This window comes from Diadema antillarum, unplaced genomic scaffold, assembly GCF_040938485.1.
Source record: "Diadema antillarum isolate AM-2024a unplaced genomic scaffold, OU_Dant_1.0 seq00000460_RagTag, whole genome shotgun sequence".
Classification (NCBI taxonomy): Eukaryota; Metazoa; Echinodermata; class Echinoidea; order Diadematoida; family Diadematidae; genus Diadema; species Diadema antillarum.
The window spans coordinates 2387454-2414367 of NW_027271431.1; the positions used below are offsets into that span (position 1 = coordinate 2387454).

General features: G+C 38.6%; 1 protein-coding gene across 1 annotated transcript in view; it reads right to left on the bottom strand.

Annotated features, from left to right (window-relative positions):
* Positions 1 to 15094, bottom strand: part of LOC139733106 (protein furry homolog-like) — an 88216-nt gene extending 73122 nt beyond the window's left edge. The window contains exons 1-2 of the mRNA XM_071643949.1: positions 14453 to 15094; positions 135 to 352 (exon numbers count right to left, since the gene is read on the bottom strand). Of these exons, the coding sequence (XP_071500050.1) occupies positions 135 to 352; positions 14453 to 14483 (249 nt within the window). The 5' untranslated portion in view covers positions 14484 to 15094. The remainder of the gene's footprint in view (positions 1 to 134; positions 353 to 14452) is intronic.
* Positions 15095 to 26914: the final 11820 nt, after the last annotated feature.

The following is a 26914-nucleotide window of genomic DNA, read 5'->3' on the forward strand; positions in this document are numbered from 1 at the left end:
TGTTGTTATGTCAGGCCAGACTTTGGTTGTCAGGAACAACCTTTCATTTAAAAGGTATGCATAATAAAACTCGACTGTACTAGTTAACCGGTCTATATTGAAAAGGGTAAAGGAAAGGAAGAGTGGCTTATTACCAGTGGTTCTGTCATGATGCGCTCTATCTTGCGCTCTGCCTGGATGGTGAACTCTGCAAACAGACTCTGGAGGACATACTGGCCAGGCTTCACGTTGGTGTCCAGTGGGATGGTGGTGGTGGACGCCGAGTCCTGCTTGTCCTCCTCTGTTGGCCTCCGTATCCATGGCAACGAGACTGTGTCTGAGGTAGTGCTGGTAGCAAGGCTCAAGGTGGAGCCTTCAGGGACAGCAATAAAATAGTAAGGACGAAAATGAGCCATTGCCAAAGAGCATTCATTTCCAGTGGTGTGAACAAATGAAATATTGTAAGAAAACACTGCGACTGGGATGGCAACCAACATTTACTCAGCAAATCTTTACTCTTTTAAAAGCTATTGTTTATATAAAAAAAAAGAAAAGATAAAACTTTTAATAAGTTATAGTTAGGCCCTATATGTTATGAGACAAGAGATATGGTACATGAGATGAGATACTTGTAGGTTTGGGGAAAAATTTATAGGCTATGTAATTGATTTGGTGAGCGAGCTAGAAGAGCAGAAACTTGAACAGATACTCTGGATGACCTGGGGACATCACACCATTCCATAGGATAAACTGAAAGGCTCAGCCCCTGCATTTCAGCAAACTGTGCTAATACTGAAATGCTAGTTTATTCCATTCAAGCAGCTGTAGTTGTGATCTGTCTATGCTGTATTTGAAGGGATTCACATACGAGTACATATTGTATTTCTCAGATCACACCAGCAATCAACAAAATTTGACTTTGACCTACATGTACATGAGTGCTGACTACAATGTACATCCAGATCATACCAAATATGGACACTATACAGTACACTGTCATTGCCTTTTCCAGAGCTCATCGATTCATCAGAAGTAATATCAATTGTTCTATGAAGTACCCGGTACATACCTTATGTGAAGTAAGATTTTGGCTTCTGACTATGATTCCATAGCCTTTTAACCTCATTTGACCCAAACTTTGCTATCTTTTCATATCCCTACACAAATCTGTTCACAAAGTTTCCATACAATACCCTTAGTCTGTCTCAAATTATCTATAGAAAAGGAAACAATGATAATAAAACTATACAGACAAATGGACAAACGACCAATCTAAAACAAACTTGATGATTTTGGCAGCACTACGATGAGGCATGCCACCCCCCCCCCCCAAAAAAAAAAAAAAAAAAAAAAAGAACGACACCTGTCTTAATTGATTGCAAAGTCAATACATCAGCACCGGTACATTAAATGTGACACATGGTGAAATAGACATTAAACCACATGTGTATATCACATTGCCGTTACTGGTACATATATCATTACTAGGATACAACAGAAACTCAGGGTGGCCTCCACCCCCCCCCCCCCTTTTTTTTCCTTCTCAGATGTTACCTATGAGAAGCAAATGTCCACTGAAATATAACAGGGGAAACTACCACACTGCATGTGCTTTGTTATACATGTAAAACCAAATGCAGGGCTGCACACAAACCCATTTTTTTCTCCTGGTCCGACCTGTCTGTCAAATACTAGTCCAACAGTGATTTTTACTGGTCCCAGACTGTCGGACCAGTGCCAGTGTGCAGTATACAAATGATGCATAGGACAGAGTGGATCACTGGATGCGTGAGTTTAACTTTGGAACTGTTTAAACCCACAAGTGCAGGGAGTGGGTTTACTTTTAGACTGTTCCAAAGTTAAACGAGAGCATCCAATTCTCACTGATCCACAAAATAGGCCTGTGCATCATTTGTGTTATAAAATGGGCCCATAAATGCATGAAATCCAACCATTTTCCCCATCATGCGTCCAGTACACCTACTACACTATATAAAATACAAGACTTGAGCCATGCATTCAGATTTTACCGAGTGTGGATCATAGTGTGGATCAGTAAAAATCAATGCATGACAATTGACCAATCAGATTGCAGAGATTCTAAAGCCCATTTTATAACATTGCCTAATGGCACAGTTTCTGTTGCTTCTTTGATATTACACATCAGACTTGGATTTTTTTTTTGTCAAAAGATTTATCGAAAAACGCAAGATTCATTTTACATTACAAAGAACAACATTCCATTTCATTTATAAATACATAGTATATGCTTGTCATGATACATATATGTACACATGTAATTTCCACTCACTGTTACCCATTTTAGTTGCCACTAGAGTGTTCAATGCACATTTTAACGAGAAACTCTACTTGATGTTAAAGTTGACTTAAACTTTGCAGTTTCAAACACAAAACAGAAGAGTGAAAGTTCCATTAAACACACACAACATAAATGTTTTATGTAATTAGAATTTTAAACTAACATTCTTGGTCACAATCATGTACTGTATGCAAATTACATGAGATATCTTCATTTCTTATGCTTCCATTTTATTTGCACACAAATATAACATTTTAATTCTTAATCTTTAAAAAATTACAAGAAGAAATGAAAGGAAGAAATTTTGTGCATGAAATGAATCTCAAATAATGATATCTAATGCATTTGTGCTTAAACACATGTAGCAATAATAACTTTTAAAAGAGGTTGTTGAGCTATCAGCAAAAAGAAAAAAAAAAGGAAAAAGCAATGTTTCATGTACAAAGCAACAGGAGAGTTCATTGAAGTTCTCTTGAACATGAAATGGAGTGTTTCCCTTTAAATGCTTCGGCAGGGTGAATGGCCACCCAGTACCTGGGGGGGGGGGGGGGGATCCTCCCTACATGTACACAGTGAATTAATTAGACTAATGATGAACTCAGCTCTACATGTGCGCTGATACAGTGGTGAGTGATGTGAACACTATCGATGCTTCCCCAGATTAAACAACCGTCACCAGCGAATGAACATATGACACAAACAACTGGACAGAAGGCTAGGCTTTACCATAGATTATGTACATTGTGTATGGTGCAGGTTGATGCATAAATTAGTACATCCTGGATGTTGTGCACTGCTTGGAGTAAACAAGCATGTTTATGTGATGTCAGTGGTTCTCACTGCAGTAATACTGTATAGTGCTTGAGTAAAGTACTCACCAAATTTAATGACACTGGGGCCAACTTTCCCTCTCACTGATTTTTATGGAGAGAAAAACAAAAATGGAATGAAACTCAACGATTCTGAAAGTATTTTGGAACATTTGATAAGATCATTTGTGTATTCTTTACCTCTTGCCCATAGAAATCCCTTGCAGATGAAGAGCATTTCATTTACATAGAAAGAGCATTAAATGATAATTACAGCGAGACATTTCAACAAATCATACAGCTGTATGGTAGAGGTAGCCAGTTAAAGAAATTCACTCACTGAATTCTGAGATAAAATCTTTTAAATGTAAAGTTGTAGCATAGATTTATCATACCACTCAGGGCATGTCAAATTTACTAAAAAGATTATTAACCCCACTTTATCTCTAACAGCAACCTGGAGACATACAAGTACCTCTAGTGTTACCAGGTAACACAAAAGTGATTGCATCACACGCTGCACATGTATGTAATACCTGTATGTAATACCATGTCCAGCTACAACTGGACATGGGTTAGTGTAAAAGCTGTTATTTTTCATGAGAGTTTAATTTTTGCACATTTCACAAATCACTGTTGGGCTGCAAATGTAGTGCAAACATGCAAAAATATCACGAACTGACAGCCATTCGTGCAATTACGATAGCATCGGTGTCAAATCACATAAACAACATTTCACAAAAATGTCTGTAACGTCCTCATTTGTGAAAATATTTGTACGTGAAAATAGATTGGCTTATGAAATACAGTTCAAAGTTTTACAAACACAAAAAATGTACATGTACATATACAAACATGTAATAGGCCTAAAATGCAGTATATTTCATACTTTTCAAAATAGACATTTAAGCCAGGACCTCATACAAGGAGCAGGTTAAATTGTTCACTTTTAATTCTGCCTACCAACTGTGAATCCAAGTTGCCCTGTACGGGCAAGCGGGCAAGTGATTTTACAGCACTGTGAGATAGCCTCATGCAAAATGCTCGTTATCACTTCGCTAATTGTCAAAAATTTGTAAGCATTTTTCTGCATGTTATTAAACCCCCTTTGAGGAGAGTCCAATGGGTTTTCTCTGAGGTCAGTCAACCTCCTAATTAATCACTTCTCATTAAATAACTGGGTTACATCAATGAAAGACTTATTCCAAATAATTCCACAGCTGTTGCAAGTCTATAATCCCCTCTCCCCCTCTTTCCTACGCATAGGTCTGTGATGCGCTATGATGACATCCTCATCTTCTCTCTCTCACACACACACACACAGTATCCAAAAGTGTCAAGGCATTATGAACTACCAGGTATTGAATGCCTGCCAGACTGTAATTTACAATTCCTATCCCCTATAGTGTAATATTGTCTACAGATATTACAGACAATACACCTGCATGTTTCGCATCCAATATCCAGAGAGTGAGAGAGAGCGAGAGAGAGCGGAGAGAGAGGGAGAGAGAGCATAGCACCGCAGTACAGTACACTGAATTGTTTTTTTCTCTCCAGAATTTTAATCATGACAGCTGTGATATTTCAATCAACACATGATTGTGCATGTTTTCTTTCATTATTTCATTTTTCTGATATCTGAGCTGAGTACGATGTAAATGTACAGTACATACAACATGTACTATATGTACAATAATGATTGCTACTGTACACCTGCAGACGGGTATTAAAACTGTCTGTACAGTGTACATTGTGTTTCTCAGATCTGTAGAATACAATGAAATTGTTGCATCCTACCTTTTAATTTCAAACAAATATATGCATGGTCACATTACAACACAAATTTGCTGATGCATTGCAGATTTCCACAATGTGCATACAAAGTACTGTAAAATGAAGCTCACACAATAGAATAAATCAGCAGAAATATGCGCCGTAGCTGCAACATTTGTAGAGGGTGCAAGGCAGAGTCAATTTCCCCTCCTCCCCTCACCCCATACCACTCCTGACGACCCCCGGTGAGCCAACGAACACATGCCGTCAGCATGCATAATGATGGCAAGCCCAAGTGCTCTCCTCCGAACTTTTAGCCCCAGAGCAAAAAACGAGGTGCGGTGTGGCTCTGGCGGAGCAAACATCATAATTCATGCCTGCTATGGTAATCAGATTCAAGCTGAATTCTGCTCTACAGTGTATACCCTCCAGTATTACACATCAAGCCTCCATTTTTCAAGATTATGCTATTACAAGAGGGGCTACAAGGAACAAGAATGTTCTTTCTTCACATATTCAGCTGACACTGCAAAAAGCAGAGAAAACGAATGTAAGATTCTGCAATAGCAAAAAAAAAACAACAACAATCAGTTCTGCTGTCATAGTTTTTACATACAGCAGCAGTACAATATAAACTTCTTTGCTTAAAAATAAAGTTAATACAAGCCATTTGTATTTCTTGTAGAAGTTACACAATACAATAATCATGGAGCAAAAGTATTGCTGGTGATGGTGATTCACTGTGATGGTGCCCTACAGAGAAGAGATAATGGCCAAACTGATGCTTATGTTTACAGTTGTAAGTAGTACACCTTGCACACAGTTTTGCCTCCAAAAAGAAAGAACTTAGCACTGAAAGGCATTACCTTTCATTTTTTGTACGTTCACACACTGTGCACTGTAAACAATGTAAAACACAACTTTTACACATGACAAGATTACGTAATTGTACATTCCTAAAAATGCGGGCAGATTTCGACAAAGGTATCATTGCACATACATGAACATTCATGTATGTAGTATGTACATTACTGGAGCACACATACCTAAAGTAGTTGAAAACGTACAGATGATGAATGAATATAGTGTGCAATGTAATACAACTGTGATCCGTGAAGTACTGTATTCTGTGGTGTATGGGGACAGCACTAAATATCTGGGCTATCTTCTCATCTCTCCTGCAGTGGATCTGAGCCACATAATTTGTTTGCATGAGGAATCCTGAAGAATCCATTTTGACTTCTGTCATCTGTGCATCCTGCCCAAGTCATCTGATCCAAGCCGAACAGTCCATCTGATTTCCCCCTCCCAACCATCACTGCTTCTCAAAAACACCGTGGCCACAATAAAACAACAACACCTACAAACATATTGTACATTGTAATTCGCAGAGCCTGATGCAGTATGCTGTAACTGCACTTAACTACTTGGCAATGACCAAGCTTTACTTATGGTGTATTCTAACTGTAATCACTTGGACTATCCACTTGTTCCCCCTTCACTTTAAAGGGATGACATCGTATTGGTGGAGATGAGGATTGAGCTTTTAACTTTTTGAGAGTATACCAATCAGAAGAAAAAACCACTTATAAAATGTTATAATACAGAGCATACCATGGCTCTACAAGGACTTTAAAGTTCATTCGATGAAAATTGGTTTTGAAATGGCTGAGATACCCAAAAACAAAGTAAAACAAGACGGTCCTCACAAAAGGTGGGTCCCACCTTTTATTAGGGTCCCTATGGTTTGGATATATTTCAGCCATTTCAAAAACCAATTTTTATTGAATAAACATTGAATTCCTCCTGTAATTACATGCTCTTCCATATTTCATAAGAAATCCCATTATCTCACCAAAAAGAGTTAGAAACCTGAAGCCAAGTCACAACAAAAACTACATAGTATACCTTCCCTTTAAAGGGGAATTTACCCAAATATGCATGTGGAATGAGAGAATGCAGCAATACATTGCAGGGCCTACTAGTTGAACATATCAGTGAGGTTCGAAGAAAATTGGACAATACTGTACGTTCAAAAGTTACACATTTTGTATGTCTTGGCACCACCATCGCTGGATGAGAAGACTTTAGTTTGTGATGTCACTGCAGAATAACGATATAGTACTGTAAGGCATACATCAAAGAAATTCCACAAAATCTCAGTATGTATTACATGAAAAGGACACATTCCTTTGACCTGTTTCTGATAGCACTGTTTTTAGGGTAACATCATTCCCCCTGCTTTTTGAAACTACAAACTGCTCTTCCATTATGCTAGAAAAATGAAAATATGCCCAATTCTCATTCATAGTTATCACATTGCACAGCAGTGATGTCAAAAACGGTTGTAGTCTTCTCATCCAGCAATGGCAGTCACCAAAGCCTTAAAAAGTCATAATTTTGGAATTATGATTGTCCGATTTTCCTCAAACTTCACTGAATGTACATGTAATCTCCTACTGTAATATTGCTGCAATCACTCAATCCACATGTACATTTGTACAATGTACCACAATTTTTCAGTAGATTTCCCTTTAACTGTTCACTTGCTGAATTGCACATGTAAAGGGATGTTTTAATTTGTGTTGCACGCTTTCTTCCCACCGATGACATGATGAAGGTTACATTTCCTGCAGCTGCAAGTTTAAAGATCATGGAGCAGATTGGTGACTTACCATACACACATACCATCTATGTTTACATAGCAATTACATGTAAGAAATCAACACAAATCCCCACTTCACAAATGCCAACCTGTCGTTCTGCTTTGCACTATGCATACAAGCTATAGACAGGGTTCATACTCTTTTTCATTTATTAAATTCCATGATTTTCCATGACCTTTCTAGCCAGAATTCCATGACTTTTCCATGACTATTATACTTTTTTTTTTTTTTTGCACGTTAGACTGAAAATCTCAAATCAAAGCGAAGCAAAGGGCATTGATTATACACATCTCACACAAACAACAGATAAACTTTATTTGCAATTCCATGACTTTCCATAACCTTTTCATGAAAATATCAGTTTTCCATGCCTTTCAAGGCCTGGAAAAAGATCAAGCCAAATTCCATGACTTTCCAGGCTTTCCATGACCTGTATGAACCTTGTATAGAGTACATAGGCTGCGTTTATCTAAAAAAATTCTGAGGCAGAATCACGATCCTAAACGCGTTTGAGGCATTTTCAGGGGTTAGATAAAATGCAACCGCGTTTTCAAACGCGTTTAGAAACGCCGTTTTGAAATGCCTTTCAAAGGGCGTTTTGAATCACGTTTGAGACCACGATCGCCGTTCTGTGAGTAGATAAACGCAATGCCGTTTTGAAACGCGTTTATATCTCAAGGTCAAATCCCAGCTGTTTCCGGTTGTGTTCTCTGCCCATTATTTGTGTGTGACTGATGAGGCATGTTTGGTGGTATGCAGTTTACCTAAATTACTTCCCAGGTCAAACAGCGCAAAGCAGCTGCGCAGTGACACCACTTGAATCGCGATTGTATGATGGTCAGATAAACGCGGCACCCCGAGAGTCGCGTTTCAAACCACGTTTGCAAACACCTTTCCAAACGCGTTTAGAAACGTGATTCTCTCTCTCAAGTTAGATAAACGCAGCCATAGACACATGTAGTAAACGATTGCTGTACTCACAGATTGCAAAAAGAAAAAAAAAACACTTACATATTGTAAGTTGTAACACTTGATATTCACTCCTCTTGCAGTGGACTATGGGCTCTTTTCTCTCTCTCTCTCTCTTACTTTTTCTCATTCCTCATCAATCACTCAATCAAGTAGTGAGCACACATGAGAAATAGGAGTAGGGAGAGCTCAAGTTTCATTTCCGACTTTGTCTCTTGTGGCATTCCAGGAGGAAGAAGGCTCTTTACTTTGTTGGAATATGACTTACTTTATTTTACGTCTGATTTCTTGTTGTTTGTTTTGTTGTTTTTGTCCTCTTTTTCAAATTCTAAAGAAATGCTGATTTCATCTAGCCCTGATATAACGCTAGCACTGCATTTTTCTAAAACCTCGTATGTATTTGCTTGTTTGTACAAATTTAAAAGGAAAACTGCAAAGTGATTGCTACAAGCTAAAACATGATTCAAACCATTGGATAGGTAAAAATATTAGTATTAGTAATAGTACCGGAAAGTCAGAGATCTATTTTTTCCAAACATGAAAAATACCACTACAGTGAGTATTATGAAGTAGATTAACAAACCGATCACAGCTTGGCCAACTATGGGGAAATATTGAGCTGTCAGGTTCATGAACTAATCCTTTTGGCTTTTTCAAAACATCTGGTCTCACAGCCTACATGTACAAATTACACTATCTGAATATGACCTTCTACTGTGTGAAATTGATACACTGCATGGCACTGACATGTAGTATAGTAGAAGAGAAACTTGTACAACAATTCATGTTTATGTCTTCATGCCTATCAAATGCTGAGTTTGACATCCCTGGACACATTGATAAGGTCAGATGTAGGAGATGCCTGCAGTAGCGATCTGGGCATAAAGCAAGGTGTAAACACCTTCGGACGGAGGTTGGAGTACACACCATCGCACCTCAGCTGCACACAACCCCAGGCCAAAGGCAGCATTTAATACATTGTTTGTACTGTAGTAGGCAGAACCATAGAGCTACTACAGTTTGTGTATGTAACCAGTACAACTCCGTGGGTGTATACATTGTACTGTGGTATAATGACCCTCCACAGCACTGCCTACACCCATCACAGGGGTGACGTCTCAAATGCTGTAAAGTCTGTGAACATGACTATTTTGATTACACAGCTATTATGAATTTGTAACATCTATATACATCTATGAAATCAACTCATTCGAGTCATTGACAGTTAGATTTAAAAATCCAACATAATCAAACTACAGCTGTAAACTGCAGCAGGTACGTACTACAGTGCCTGCTCACTACATACACTGTACTAAAGACTGAAGTGCATACGGTAATGAGCATCCAAGAATATGAATTTTTAATACAGCAAAAGCTACTTCATCACTTTCTCATAATCTCATTACTGAAAATGGTAGCAGGAGGTTCATAAAGGTAGATGTACAACATACAATGCCGTATTTGTGAATAGCACCCAACTTGTCAAATTCATGAAAATAAAATCCTCATGAAAACTATGGTAAATACTGTACAGTGTGCAAAGCTGATGTCACAATACACAGTGTACATGCACATGAGAGCAGAATCTTTCATGATGAGTACACTGTATAGTTCTTTAACTTTAGAAGGTACTACACTGTACATGTACACATACATATGAAGCTGTATTCCTGATCTAACTAGCAAATTTTGTGAGTGTACAATGTACACATGTACCTGCAAAAGTTCAAAGATAGACTGGTGTAGTCCACTCATTGACACTCTCAGCAATGTTATGGAAGTTCAAGTTGTGCTGTAGCACTGTACTTTCCTTCCATGGCTATTCTTTCCTTCTTCTAGAAGAAATTCACTCCAAAATTGTATCAATTTTGTAAGACAGAGAAAAAAAAAAGTCCCTGCAGAACAGTGCAAAAAGTAAGGAAGTTACCAGGTATCACATTTTGAAATTTCAAAATTTTTCAGACAACACTTCTTGACCAGTCAATTGTACTATGTGTGTATGTATTGAGAGAGTTACACAGCAGTTTGAATGTCAGAAAGTCATCTCACAAACCCGTACATACATTGTACATGTGCCATACAACACCCTTCCTTCTCTTTCCTCCCCAGTCTTCTCTCCCAATCCCATGGCACGTTTCAGTTTAGAAGTTCCCAAGGCAACCAAAACCAAAGCAGAAAGCTACATGGAGATATTGGTTTTGATTTTGCTGCCTTCTCTGTTTTGAGAAACCAGCTGCTAGTGTTTTATGTGCAGTCTGAGCCATGGGACAACAGTGAGATGGATTTACAGGAAATACTCCAAAAGATATGTGACTTTGCTTTGTTTATACTTAAAAAAAAATTAAAAGAATAGTTTTAAAACATTGTATCAACTTTTACATGTGTATGTACAATACAGTATAATGTACAATGTACATGCTCGCAGTCTCCAATTTTCATGTTCTGAGCCCCCCCCCCCCCCCCCCTTCAGTTGTACCCATTACATGTACAGGGTCATACATCTACATTGTATACATGTAGACATGCTACAGCTGTACCTTGATGTCGTCATACTACAGCTACTGCTACATTTAAAGACTGAGACAAGTGTTGTAGTGATTGACAGCACTGTGTCAACTGAAAATCACATGATGATGATGTCAAGTCCCTCTTAACCCGTTCAGAGCCAACATCTCAAAATGCCACTATTAAAATGCTTTATAACGGTTGCGGGTTGTCATGTCACAGTTAAAATCCAAACTAGAACGTGTATTTACGCTTTCAAGCATGTTGTACTGTAAATTGTATCATTTGTTCTTGTTCACACCCAAAAAAGTCCCTCTCCACCCTTTATAATTGTGAGCCAGCATCTAAAAAAGCTACTATTAAAACACTATATGGGCAATTCTAGTGTTACGGACATTATATTTAGAGAATTTTTGGTGACTTTGTGGGCTTATTTCAACAACTCAGCATTTAATCATTCTTAATCCATTCATGGTTTATTCTAACCCAGTCATCCTGAAATGTCAACAGTCTGAATTTTGATCAGTTGCTATAAATCATTTGGTAGATATTACACAAAACGTTTGCTGTTACGGACATTACATTTTTTGGACACGATTATTTACATCCATGTGGATATGTTGAGAAATTTATGAATCAGAGCATTAAGTAAAAGGAATTTTCTTCTGAAATGAGTGCTCTGGTCCTGTTTAAGTTGTAGATTGATAATGGTGTGCAACACTTTCAGCATTGATTCTACAGGTTCACAAATATAGCGTTACGGACATTACATTTTTAGCGTTGCGAACATTGCAACTTTGTCCACTTATTAAAGTCCCAATATTCATACTTTAACTCAGTCCATATCTCAGACAAGACTAATGTTAGTGTTTTTTTGTTCATTCTTAACCATGAACTACATTGTACTTTGAAACAAGTGCTGAAGTGTTTCTGAAAATGGAATAATGAGAGTCAAAGATTGTGTGTTTTTACAAAAATTATCAAAAATTTTGCCCCCAAATGGGTTTTTTAAAGAAAAGAATTCATAAATACACTTTAATTGTATCAAAATACCACTCAAATGAAAGAACTAGACAAATTCTAGCATTTGACACTAAATTTGTCCCTGTAGCTCATATATATTTTCAAATTATTGCAGATTTATGATTTTTAGGAAAGGTAACATTTTTCGCGGAATTGCCCATATGCGATGGAAGGGTTGCCAGTAGTCATGTCATGAAGTTAAAATCCAAACTGAAAAGTGGATGAAGCTGTCTTAGTGCATTGTATAATTTGGCTTTGTTCAAACTCAGACCATGCTTTTTACTGCACTGATGCACCTGACCTAATGGCATGCAATAGTTTTATAGGATGTGATGCCTACAATAATCTTCAGTATAGCTAAGTAAAGGATGTGGGCAAAACCAGACAAAGAAAAAAAGATTTCAGGGTACATGTTCCGCAGCATACATTTCAGTAGTACAGATGTACCTGCTTGTGCCAAACTTGGCCTGGGATCATGGTCAGGTACAGTGTACATGAGCAGATTTCATTGTGCATTATTTTGACCCAGATCCAAGAGATTATACTGCACATGATATATTAGCCAGGGCTCGACACTACTGTAAAACAAGGAATGTTCGCGTGCATTTTAATTTTGTGAATTTCCTGAGAGCCGAGATTCACAAAACTAAAATGCATGCCAAAGTTCCTGTCTACACTATATGCATTGAATGTTAGAAGTACATTGTAACTCGCAAAAATGTAACGCTGCAAAAAAGGCCATTGGCTCCAATTCACAAAAATTTCATGCCGCAAAAATATCCTGTATTACAGTAACTTTTTTTTTCTTGGGTGGCCTCTTTGGGCCACTATTGAAACATCATTGAATTTTAAATTTTGGTGGCCCGGATGAAAGGAAATGTAAAATTCATTTTGAACAGTACAAACGTAGCTGCCTGATCGGGCAACAAAAAAATAGCCCTTTAAATGCATGTTCGGTGGCCAGACATCAATTTTTAGTGGCCTTGGGTTACCTGGCCAAGCTGCTAATGTTGAGCCCTGTATTAGCACTGACAATGCTGAAGGATCCATAGGGTGAACGAACACATGTACAAAAAATTGTAGAGACCAACATTTTTTTAAAGACTGAACCAGGTTGATCTCATGTTCTAAAAACTGCTCTCCTTCTTCAAATGCATGTCTTTGCTTTAAGGGCCTTTTGCTTAGAACTTTTTCATAAGTTTTTATACAGTGAAGTTTTCTTCTTCCTTTTTCTGTTGAAATAAACCGCTAATAACATTACACACTGTATTGCATGTATTACGTGTATTGACTGTATTCTGGCACGTATGGAGACAGACTGCGCTACAAATGTACTAAGGACATTGTCTGTTTGACTCCACTCAGTACAGTCATGTCAACGCACCCTTCATCCAGTGAGTCATGCTAGTGATGATAGTGTTTGTATTTCCAGTGTAGGTCATCCTCCCAGTCCATGTTATCCCTGTGCTCTTGTTTATTAATCTACTGGATGACTGTGTGCATACACAGGGAGATTATCTTTACTCAGTTGACAAGCTGCAACACAGTACACGTACATGTACAGCACGCTGTACATGTATGCTTGCATTTACTCTGTCGCCTTGTTTTTGATAGGCTAAACAGATACACCTCAGACTACACACTTAAATTCCCACAAAATGATGCAAATGAGATCTACTGCAGCCCTAATTAAATTACAGTATGCATGCATACATAATCCGTTTTTCCAGACTGGCATCAGCATTCAAAACTACCTTTGCTTATATAGAGAGCTCATTGCTGATTCAAAAATGTGATGTGTGGAGAGAAAAATAAATGAAGGCATTCAATTTATCTCTGAAAATATTTGTAGATGAAAAAGAAAATCAGTACAATGGATGAACAATGTTTCATCACATTTGTCATTCATCGCATGTGTTTAATAGAGTGGTGTGCCAATTGGTGTTCAGAAATATGCAACTGCTCCACATGAGCTAGTATTTCTTTTCAGAAAGAAAAATGATGAAATTGACAAGCAAAGAACAAGAAATGGTTTATATATAGACTGCAACAAATGTAAATGTTATACTTAATCTTGATGTAAATTATCTAGGTGTATCAACCGGTATGCACACACCACCATACATTGTACAATGTACAACAACTTTTGTACTACAACTATCATTGTTCCTCCCTTTTGAAATATAATACACTGCAACCCCCCTCCCCCCCCCCAAAAAAAAAGAAGAAGTATTATCGCTAATAAATGAGTTGATGCTTAATCATACATGTGTTAACAAATCTGACAATAATTGAGGCCAAAAATAAAATGGACGTGCATGGAGATCATGTGTAAACAATGTACACATGTACACACACATCCCTAACAATAAGGGCAGAAAAAAGTTAATAGATATTGTTGTACACACCTGAATAATCCTCACTTCTTCTCGAAGACATCTTTCTCAGCAGCTAGAAGTAAACTCCCATGACTTCCAAAATTGCACTGTGTCACTTTGATGAGCAGCAGAAAATCAAAATGTTTTTGGTAGAACTAACATTGCTAAACACACAAATCCAGGGAAATTTTCAGTACAGATGGGCATAAATCGATATTACAAGAATCACTAAGAGTCAGCTGATATCACAGGGTGTCCACACTGTAGACTCCAGTGACAGGATTTGTGTTTTACACGGTATGATTCCTTCCCACGCATCCCTCCTCTTGGATGGCGGTTGTATGCATCACTCTCCAGCATGACTCCGACCATTCCAGGAAGGCGACCCACTCCACTCTTGGGGGTGTCAGAGGGGGGCCCCCTGAAACGTTCATTGTCTGGTGATGTCACACTCTGCCTGTGTGCTGTCACATCCTGCAGTACGGTCGCGAAAAAAATATGCACTCCCCCTTCACATTACATCACAAAAAGTATGAGGCCATCTCCAGGTCATCAGGAGTTCAATCTGTGAAATAGATTCAAAGAGAAACAGATGTCTGTGACATTAACATCGGACCAATATGCTCCCATGCACACTGCATCATAATATAAACAACAAGTATTCGGCAAGTATTTTGTCAGCTTTGTGGTACATTTCCAGACAATGCTTTACCCCCACTCTGGCCTGGGCAGGTCATTTCGCATTAATCCACTCACCTTATCCCACTGCAGAGGGCAAGATCCTCATATGAGGTGACTCACACAATGCATGAGTAGTGCACATGCACTATAAAAGATCTCTATCATCAAACTTCGGTAGAGGATGTACAAAAAAAAGGGGGAAGGGAACTATTCAATAACGAGTCATATGGCAGCTGTCTGGATCTGGAAGCACCCCAACTGGTTACCTGCATTACCAGCATGCAAATAATGTGCGTACAGTTGTGGTATATGAGTAGCGCACGACCTCACCAGAATCATCACATCATTTCCTCACAGCATGTGAAGTTCAATATAGGTGCCTACTGCACATATATGGGACATAACCTTTTCTGAAGCCAAATTTACACCAACAGTTTTTGAAGATTGTAAAGAAACAGCCTCTGAGGTAAAAAGGTTCAAACGGAGAGAGGTAGGTCTACAAATCTGCACTAAATACATTTCTTGTTCTCATCCACAATGGTTCAGTACTAGGACACTTATCAAAAATTTTGGCACATCCATTTTCGATAGCTGATTACAGTTTTGTATATCCACAAACATGTACACTGTACATGTATACTGTACATCAATGCATTTTGTAAACAGTATGTCAACAGGTATTGAATAATCACACATGAACACATTTCAACATATGTACATGTATGTACACAACACACAAGGCATGAATTTGATGCATAATTATGTAACAAAGTAATTACCTTGGGTGTTTAAGTACCCTATAAACTTAAACCACATGGCGCTGCATTAAATGTGGCATAACACAATCCTACTTTTTGTGTTGGTGACACAATTTCATTTTTGTGGTTCTAGCAATTTAAGAGTAATTCTCATCAACCTCACCAGTAATGTTTGGGCTGTATGGTACCATGTCCACACAAATCATAAAATCAGCAACAAAAATGACAACACAGAACTATCTCACTTTCAGTAGTTCAGATCAAAGAAATTTAACCCAGTCATGACCTTCTTGTTTTATTACACAACTTCCTATCATAGTATGATGGGCAATAAGGAATCCAATACACATGACTTTATGAAATTGAAATATGCATGGAATGTATTAAAAAAGCAAAGTTAGAACAACATCGATGAACTCTATTAGGCCTAAATTTATAAACAACATTCTACATGTTTGCACATGACAAACCACCCCCCCCCCCCAAAAAAAAGAAATTCCCATACATTGTACATTTCCTTCAAAATGGTAAAAAAAATGAAAAAAAAAATGATGGTTTTACCCTACTTTGAGGTTGGTGACCCTGAATCTTGGTGATGCAACTCTTGCACTTCTGAGGTTCTTAAGATATCCAAATGGCTTATAAAAACTGAAGTTTTAAGCATTTCCTTATTTTAATGTTTGTTTGTTTTTTAAAGCAAATCAATGGTGTTAACCTACTTTGAGGGTGCTGAATCCGAATCTCAATGAAGCAGCTTTTATCCCTGAGGGATTTAAGATATCCAAGATAGCTATCAAAAATTGAAATTACAATCTTAATACTTCCTTAGAAATGTTGAATAAGTTGATGATAAATTGATTGTTTTAACCATATTTCAAAGGTGCTGAATCTGAATGTATTTGATGCAACTCTTGCATCCTTTCGGATTTTGAGATGTTAACGATTTTTTGGGGCCATTTTAGTGGCTATTTTAAATAGCACTGAAAGCTAACAAATTTATGATTTGTAAACAGACTGGTTTTTCCTCAAACTTCACTTATGTGTTCTATTAAAACTGTAAAAGTGAATAGTTTTGTGTGAGTAATTCTTTATGCTCGACTGGGTAAGCTGGATTTTGCTCTTTTTTTTTTAATTCCACAAAATCGAGACATTTATAACTTGAACAAATTCTAATCATCATAATCAATGTTAGAGTCGGGGCACCAGTTTGCTGCAGGGGTTCAATTTGCGGCACCCCTAGAAATATCTAACCATATCTTCAAAAGTAGAGGTTTTTTTTTTTTTTTTCTAAACTGGAGAGCTTTCTTTTGATACCAAAATAATGAAATAACTCGGATGATGGCCTTCATAATTCTAATTTAAACTGTCTGTGTCACACTGTTTTTAAAAAAGTATGATTTTCTTAACAAAACATTAAGATTTTGTTCTGTTGCTAGGCAACTATCATCATCCCATGTTCGTATCTTTATACAAAATCTTAACATCAAGAGGCCTGGCATGGTAAGGATTCCTCCTGTGACTGTGTTAAATATTCTAAAATTCATTTCCTTTGTCAGTTTTGAGGATTGCAACAGTGACCAAAATGTCGGGGATGGGTCCGATTTGCAGCACTCCTATGGGATTTACATATTATAGCGCTATTTTACTTGTCAAAATGGGTGGAAATTGATGAAATGAATGCAATCTTGAATAACTATAAAATTGTGAAGGTCTGGGATAATGAATCAAAATAAAGTGTTCTAACAAGCTGAAAACTAGTTGGACCATCAAAAAATATATGTTTTTTGCAAAATTGTAATGCTTGAAGAAATCAGGGGACATATTTGTGTGGGGTGCTGCAAACTGGACCGCCCCCCCCCCCCCCCCCCCCCCCCCCCCGCGCAAACTGGGTCCCTCAAACTGGGTCTGCTATTCTAAGTATTGTTAAATAAAAATGTGAATAATAGACAATACAAAATTGTTTCTAGAATAAACTGTCTACATTTATTGATTATTGAGAAAAAAAAGTGATATCTCCTTATATTTCATGTTTTATTGCAAATTTTTTATATGGTATGATGTTTTGTGATACAACTGACCTACACTATGCATAAAATGTGATAACTCAAACATTTTTTAAATCACTGCTCCCAATGGTAAACAGTTACCACACTCCACATAATTTCAAGTTTGGTGCTAGTGCTATCTCCCAGACGACTGCCTTAAATCGAGATCCAACACTGATGGTCAGATTAACGCAGTGATACCAATCACAACTATCTATCCCGAACACAGGAACAGTAACATAAGGTGTTAGCATCAATCCACTGCTGCAAAGTCCACGGGAATTGGGTGACCAAAAAAAAAAAAGAAAAAAAAAAAGTGATGGCGCTTGGTTCAGCATTCAAGTCAAGGACAAGGACAAGTCACAACTGCCTGACTGCAACTGCTTAGTTTTAGACACATAAGTCATAATGAGGAAGACAGATTGAAATGCTACAAATTTCATCCCTTCATACTCATTATTCGAATAGATTGGGGTACAAAAATGGAGCAAGTTAGTAAATGTAAACTAAAAGATAGTTCCTACCTAACCAAAGTTTTAGGTCTCAAAATCAGTGAAATACATGTATTGTAGATTCTAACACAAAGTCATAATCTAAGTTAGCCCGACCAGACACTGTTACGCTATGCGAAAACAGACGTACCATGTACAGCGACTGGGCTGTGTATAGTTAAATCTAAGTAACAGTTTAACACGTTAAAGGGATAGTGCAAACAATGACTGGCGTAATAATAATGAAGAGTGCAGTAATCACAGCGTACTTACTAGATCTACCCGGTTTCGTCTCATTTTTCGGTTGTTCAATACCCTTAAGAATCAAGATTGCATAAATGGTTCTAAACATAAAGTAAAATTATACCGGCAAATTTACAACATCCGGAATATCCGGCGTAGCGGTGGTTGGTTGTACATCCATGCATGCTATAAAATACATGAAACTCCAAGCGTGGGACTAGGCCTATTGGAATTGCGCCTTACTACTGCATATTAAACGCAACACAGCGGGAATGATCTTCGATATTGAATAAATCGTTGTTGTTGTTCAACCTACCAATCTGGAAAATCTGCATGAAATAAGGGTTTGATATAAAGCGCGAAATTCCGTGAAATGATAGGATGTAGAAAATGTTTCCCACGCCTCTCGCTGAGATGGTCTCTGTGTAACGTCGTTATTCTGTTGACAATCAGTCTGTTTTGTGCATATAATGCGGATACGCGTATATCGCCGCGTATCGTACGATGGTAGTACATATATGTTTTATGCGGATGACGAGATGGTGTTGGACTGGTGAAGATTGGATTCCCTTTGTGTAAATCGATCAAAATGTCCGTCCGTATGTCCCTTTGCGCACGCACGTTCTGTGTTCAGCTCTTTGTAACTATCAATGTGACCCAATTTTCAGTTCAATTCAACTCAATAGTTTATCTATTTCCATCAAAAGAAAAATTATGTATAATACTAGTAATGATACGAAGCGGTACATATGTCAACTTGACTTTCATTCAGCTGGGAAGGACAGTTTATCAAACACAATTTAAAATATATGCATGAAAATGGTATTATAACAAAGAAAAAAAATGCACACTTTGTGGTAACAAAAAAGAAGAGTCGTAACAATGGAAAAAAGTTTTCCACTAAAAAAAAAGAAAGAAGAAGATAGGTTTGTAGGACGTAGAACACTGAAATGAAAACAACAGCAACACCAATATACCAATAAGATGCATAAGAAATAACAAAATGTTCAATTCATCTATACCATTGTACATTGTTCATTGATATGATGACGCTGATAATACAAGCATACAATCGCCTTTGCTGTCACGGTTCTGATGTATGTAGGCCCTAAAAGCCCTGAATATAACGGCATTTATCATTTTGAATAACTTTCTATTCATGTGTCACCATTTATATGAATCATGGTGGAAAATTGTAGATGCGGCTTCCCATTAGAAACGTTACAAATTTAAGGATCAACTCAAGTTGACCGATAGGCTCTATATTGTTTCATTCCATCTCATTGCAGTCAGTTCCACTTCAAAGTACATCATTGAACAGGAAAAATTTTGTAATTGCAGTAAAGTCCTTATTGTTCTTAATGAAATTAGATAAAGAATAAAACCTAAACCAACAATACAGACAAGAGAATGTGGTGCATGTTGGATTAAAGAGGATATGGAAGAGTGATGAGATGGAATAGGAGCCTGAATTAACAAAATAATTCAAAACGTAAATAGGCACTGAATTGATCAGTGTTTCATGTACTAGCCATGACAAAAGAAATCATGGGCACACATTGACTCGGGCAGGATTCGAACCTACGACCTTCTATATTGTAGCTGAGCGGGTACTGCGTTATCATTCAAATTCTTGATTCTTCTGTCGAGTTGTTTTTATTGCAAATTCACGTCGGTGTAATGCAATTATGGTAATAAATAAAGCAATTATATCAACTGATAAATAATAAAGGCACTACCGCTATCCACTACTTTTTTAACACACTTTTTCAGGTTTACTATGTAAAAAAAAAAATGTATAGGATAGGCCAACATTTATTTCATGCTGGGTTTGGTTTATTAGAAATTAGTTTTTTTTTTCACCATGCACAGGAATAAATTGGGTGTCACCACTTTGGGTTCCCCACTTTTATTTTTACCCCGGAAGTGGCACTATCAGTAGAAAAAAAATGAAACCTTGAAAGTGTGAGCGCGGTAAGGAATGTGAAAGACGCGCTGAAGCGCTGAAGATTAATTCTGCCTCTTTTTTTTTCCCTCTTCTTCTTCTATGCGGTTGTTAGTCAGGCTTTCTTTCTTTTTCATGTAGGCCTACATGGCAATCATAATAGATATCAATACTGTTCTTGACCTAAGCTTAACAAGATATTTCACACAAATGACACTCAAAATGAACTCAACTCAACTCATTATATGTACATCACTGTGTAGGCCTATATTGATACATGTAAGCGGAAGAATCTGTGAACAGCTCTACTTCTTCCAAGTTTACCGATCTTGAGGGAAGTCAACTAGTGGGGGCGCTATGCATTCTTCCATCACAGTGCCGGAAAAACAGAGGGACCTTCACGGCACTGTTCCATAACTGGAAGTCTTCTCGTGTTAAGTGTATTTTTTACGCCGTGTATTTCCGAATGTTGGCCTGTTTGACTCTCCGTGGTATATTGTGCTATTTGGAAAATAAACCACTGTCTATCACGACGGTATGTTTGTTTGTTTTTGTGGTTTTTTTTTTCAAAGTGCACTTTTTTGTGAAATGATGTCACAAAGCAACATCACATCGCCCGCTGCTTCGTAGGTCACTCTGTCTGCAGGGGCGGATCTAGCTTTTTTCCAAGGGAGGGGTTTGAGGGGCTGAACTGGGTATTGCGAGGGAGCGTAGCGACCAAGCCCGAGCGAGCGAAGCGAGCGAGGGGGGGGGGGGGGAGGGTGTGGGAGGGGGGTATCCCCCCTCCCACAGTAGGGAGATTTTTCATTTTATAGGGTTGCCAGCTTGCGATTTTAAGCATACTTACATGCTCTATTTTTTTTCTTTTTTGCCGACCCTGGCTCCGCGGTCCCTGGGTTTGTGATGTCCCAATGGCGATGCAGAGCATCGTCCACAAGGCGATGTCTGTGAGCCGCGTGGAGCCGCGTGGCATCGCGCCGATTTTTTTTTTTTTTTTTAGCTATTTGAACCCCGTAAGTGATGTTTTCCTGGCATCTACTAACGTAATGGAGAACATAAAAAGCAGTCCATGATATTACGTCTTATTAGAATAAGATCAAATAACAGTTTAAAACAGGCGCGCCTGAAGCAGTTTTGGATTGGGGGGGGGGGGGGCAAACATTGGAGGGGGCTCAAGATTAGACCATGCATATGTTACACAATATACACATACACACACACACACACGCACACGCACACACATCTATTATATATATATATATATATATATATATATATATATATATATGTAAAGTGGCGTACGGTGGGTCCAAACATGGGGGGAACCAAAGTAAATAAAGTAATTTTGACGGTCTGTATAAATGCTTGTGCGTGTGTGCGTGAGCAATAATGGGACTACAATACATTACGGAATGTGATACATTCAACAACGCAGTCATTGAGGAACATTGTAAGTTTTCCTTACATGGATTATGGAATGACGGTGTGAAACGATCGACAAATTATATACTGTCAGCAACATAAGGTGAATGGCATAACAATAAAATGCGAGCGAGCGAAGCGAGCGAGCTTGAAAATTTTGATATTCTGCAGTTCCAAAACTGGAGTTTTGTAGCTATATATTTCGTTTTGGAAATAAATGGGAGCGCATCGGGCGCAACTGCTGGCAATTATTGGCAGCAACATTAGGAGAATGGCATAACGATTCAATGCGAGCGAGCGAGCGAAGCGAGCAAGCTTGAAAATTCTACAGTCCCAAAAAGGGGTTTGTAGCTACAGTATATCTTTCACTTTGGAAATTAATGGGGCGGCGCATCGGGCGCAACTGCTGGCAATTACTGGCAGCAACATTAGGAGAATGGCATAACGATTCAATGCGAGCGAGCAAAGCGAGCGAGCTTGAGAATTTTGACATTTTACAGTCCAAAAACTCCCGTTTGTAGCTATATCTTTCGCTTTGGAAATTAAGGGGGGGGCATCGGGCGCAACTGCTGGCAATTACTGGCAGTAACGTTAGGAGAGTGGCATAACGATTCAATGCGAGCGAGCGAAGCGAGCGAGCTTGAAAATTTTGACATGTTACAGTCCAAAAACTCCCGTTTGTAGCTATATTTATCTTTCGCTTTGGAAATTAAGGGGTGGGGGCATCGGGCGCAACTACTGGCAATTACTGTCAGCAACATTAGGAGAATGGCATAACGATTCAATGCGAGCGAGCTTGAAAATTTTGACATTCTAGAGTCCAACAACTGCCGTCGTAGCTATGTTTTTCGCTTTAGAAATTAAGGGGGAGGCGCACCGGGCTCAACTGCTGGATGCGAGCGAGCGAAGCGAGCGAGCTTGAAAATTTTGACATTTTACAGTCCAAAAGCTGCCGTTTGTAGCTATATTTTTTCCCTTTTATTCATATATATACATATTTATTTTATTTTCTTTGTTTATTCATTTATTTTTGGCAGCCCAAGGGGGGGGGGTTAAACCCCCTAAACCCCCCCCCCCCCCCCCCGTAGATCCGCCACTGGTCTGTGAAATGAAACTATTTCAAACAAAGCAATTGTGACATCACAAAACAATTCTGACATCGCGCACTGCTTCGTAGGTCGTCTAGTAGTGCGAAGATGTAATATGTCTAACAAAACAACTACGACATCAAACGGGCATCACAAAGCAATTCTGGCATCGCGGGCTGCTCCCGTCACTGTGACACAAATAACAATATCGTCCCCTTTTTTTCGTAGTAACATATGGCATCCATCACACAACTTCTCAGACTACATTTTCCCCTTCTTTTGTTTAAATTTCTGATCCCAAATATAGAACAATAATTCGGTGTACTCTGCCCAATTTCGAGTACAGAATCTGAGTAGGCCTTATTACAGTATGCATATTGACTATAGGCCTATTACTAGTAATAATCAAATACAGTATAACATTTTATACAGCACCTAAGAATAATATCAAATTGTGATTTCCCAAAAACAGTTCACATAACATTTGATAGAAAATACCTATCAAACTCCTTAACAGACACAGCCGTGCTTTAGGCCCCTGGCATGGGCCAGATCAGGGAGGTGATCACCTCGCTGGCCAAATGCACAACTCCCGAAGGACATACTGTCAACGCGGCGCTACGCGCCTTGCTGAATAGACCCGTGGATTTATATCTCATGCCTCGTGCGATATTCGTGCGCAATGCATTAAAAAAATCATGAATTATCCGTATACTATCAATCAACATATAACTCAGGATGCCAGGGGGTTTGTTGGGGTTCTTGTCTGTTGTTGTTGTTTTGTTAAGGGGAGGGGTGCTTTAAAAATGCCAATGAACTATGGGCAAATTAAATATCGAGTGGTGGAGTATGCTAAAGTTTATAGGACTACAAAACCAAATGGCAGTGTTATATAAATATGCAAGAGTGGTTCGTGTACGCAACACAGATATGAGTATGAATATGCCTGTCTGTCTGTCTGTGTGTGTGTGTTGTTGTTGTTGTTTTTTTTTACTATATAAATCTGAGAGAGCAGTTAAAGATTAATCTATATACATATTATAGGTTTAGAAGGAGAGAGAGAACGAGACTTGGGGAGATAGATGGGTCCAAGATGGAGAAGGTACAATTTATATTTCAACGACTTGTTTTGAAGCTTGAGAACGGAAGTAGAGATCGGAAGCAGATCATTGTGGAACGTCCCTTCAGATTTATAAACTCGTTCCTGGATAATTGATAACTTTGCAAGGGTGTATGTGTGTTGGTTTCATGACAAATTCTTATCAATGATATCTTAACTATAGTTATAATCTCTTTGCATCTCGGTTCGGACCGGCCTTCATAGATTTCTAAAAATATTCATATACGTATTCGACATCTGTTGTTGTTTTGTTTTGTTTTGTTTTGTTTTTTGTTTTTACTTTTTCGCATTTCTTAGGTTTATTCTTCGTCAAAATGTCATTATTGGTAAGTTATAGAACCTTCCTGTTATTGTAAAAGACGTGATGATTATTGCGTCTAGGTTTTTTTTTTTCATGCTATATGACCAGATTAAACTGCAACACAGAGCTATTCATCTAAATGAGCTTACGGTAGTGGCCTCAACTCTTAATTATTGCGACAAATTTGTGTATAGAATTACAGGGGAATATTAGGGGAATATAACCATTATTGCCTTTAACTATAGAAAAGCTTTTGATCTATTGGCCGGTCTTTTCTTTTGTCAAATTTGATTTCAAGCGACATAAATGGAGACGTTATTCGTGTTGGCATATAGCATGTCAAATATTTTGTTTCCCTCTACAAATGAAATTTGTAAGATCGCAACTGCTGATTATAGATAATTTTAACAAACATGTCCGAAACAGGGAACCACGGGACTCGATCGAACCTGTCATCTATTGCTTTCAGGGCAGCGACACTACCACCAGGCTATCCCTGGCTCGGCCGGCAGTGACACGATGAACTTGGAACAAATACCGAAGCTCCGAAATGCCGACATTGTTATGTTAAGTAATCCAAGGCGGACAAGACATTAATGAAAGCAAATTGCGATCTCGGCCCCTTTTACACTTTCACGGATTGCTACATGGATGACCACAGATCGTCATCCGTGGTGTTCCGACATGCAAAATATCGATTTTCCTCCAATGCCGGTGTGAATACGATCCCAACTGGGTGTCTACACGGACAAGTATACACGGACAAGTACGGTGCCTACACGGACAGACAAGGAATGAACACGGACCACAGCGGAAACGACTACGGAGCCAAGGAAAAGCACGGATGCAACTGGGTCCCTTCACACGGTCCTATATACTCGGATATCCCCAAAATGTTGACAGATGACTTTTGCTTTTGCTTTTGATCTTACTTGTTCATTCTCGGCTTGCCTCCAGAGCTAAGTAAAGCAAGCACACCAGATAATCTGCAGCAGCATAGGCCTACATACTTAATTCTCTGCTTGTCGACACCATAAAGGCAAATCTCTTTTGTTGCAAACTCTCAATTTCCTGGAAAATCATGACATAAACAAAGCAAAAAACAAACAAATAAACAAATCAAAACACACACACACACACACACACACACACACACACACACACAAAGTACCAGCAAGGAGATGTGTGGGTGTGTTCCTTCAGCTTCTCAGTACGAACAGTGGGGTTGATGGCTGTACTGATGGGGGAAGATGTGAGCAAATTTCATAGACTTAGAGCTTGTTTCGGCAAAATACACGAAATTTTCATCCCAGATGGAGCCAATGCTAATTATACGGACATCCCGATGTCCCGGAATGATTACGGAGTCAGCACGGAGTATAGCCGGTGCCCATGGCACAAGGAAGGACTACGGAGGCAACACGGAGTTAGACGGTGTCAACAAGGAAGAGTTCGTATTGATTTTCATCCGTGATGTCCGGGATGAAATATCAAGCAAGCTTGATTTTTTCCGCGGACATGTCGGATGATCAAGGATAATGCCGGATGACTTTATGGAGTCAACACGTTCATGCCGGAAACAGTATACGGATGATCCCGAATCGACGATCTGTGGTTATCCGTGATGCGATCAGTGAAAGTGTAAAAGGGGCTTTACAAATGTTATTTGTAGCGGGAGACAAATAATATTGAAGAAAACTCACACGTCGACCTTAACCCCCTCTACTTAATATTCTCTTACCTTTTATTATAAGCCAGTTCCACTTTGCGCATGAGCAGAAAAAAAAGACACGTTGGTTTTTACATTCACTGCTGGGATAAGCATCTGTGCATGATGTATTGTTATGTAATGATTAATCATGTAATCTTTATAATAAATGCCGCTTGCCAGCACATCCACCTGACAGCAAACGTGGTATTTGGCAATATCAATAGAAGGAGGTCGTTGATACATTCAATGCAAGATAATTAAATGGATGCTTTCACAAAAATGGGCGGATCATTCTGGTCATCTGGTGTATGCAAGTAGTGAGTCTGAAGTCCATTCTTTGTTTGAGCAGTGAATACCACAAATCGTTCCGTAAAGTTTAAGCATTCTGCTTTATGTCGCTCTGAAAACGAGTGTAGTGTCCGCGACTGAGAAAAACAAAACAAAACAAAGGTCATTCCGATTAATGCATGTGACCATGAGGCGGCATTGAGCTAACTCCGAACTGGCTCATTCTCTGCCTCTTTCCCTTCGCTCACCAGCTAGTCACCACACAGCGAGAGGACCTTGTCAAAAGGCTATCCACCACCCTGGTCCGTGACCTCAAATACAAACACACGCGCCTCAAATACAAAAACAACAACAACCGTGACTCATGTGCCGACGACGGAGACAATACGGTCGCTATAC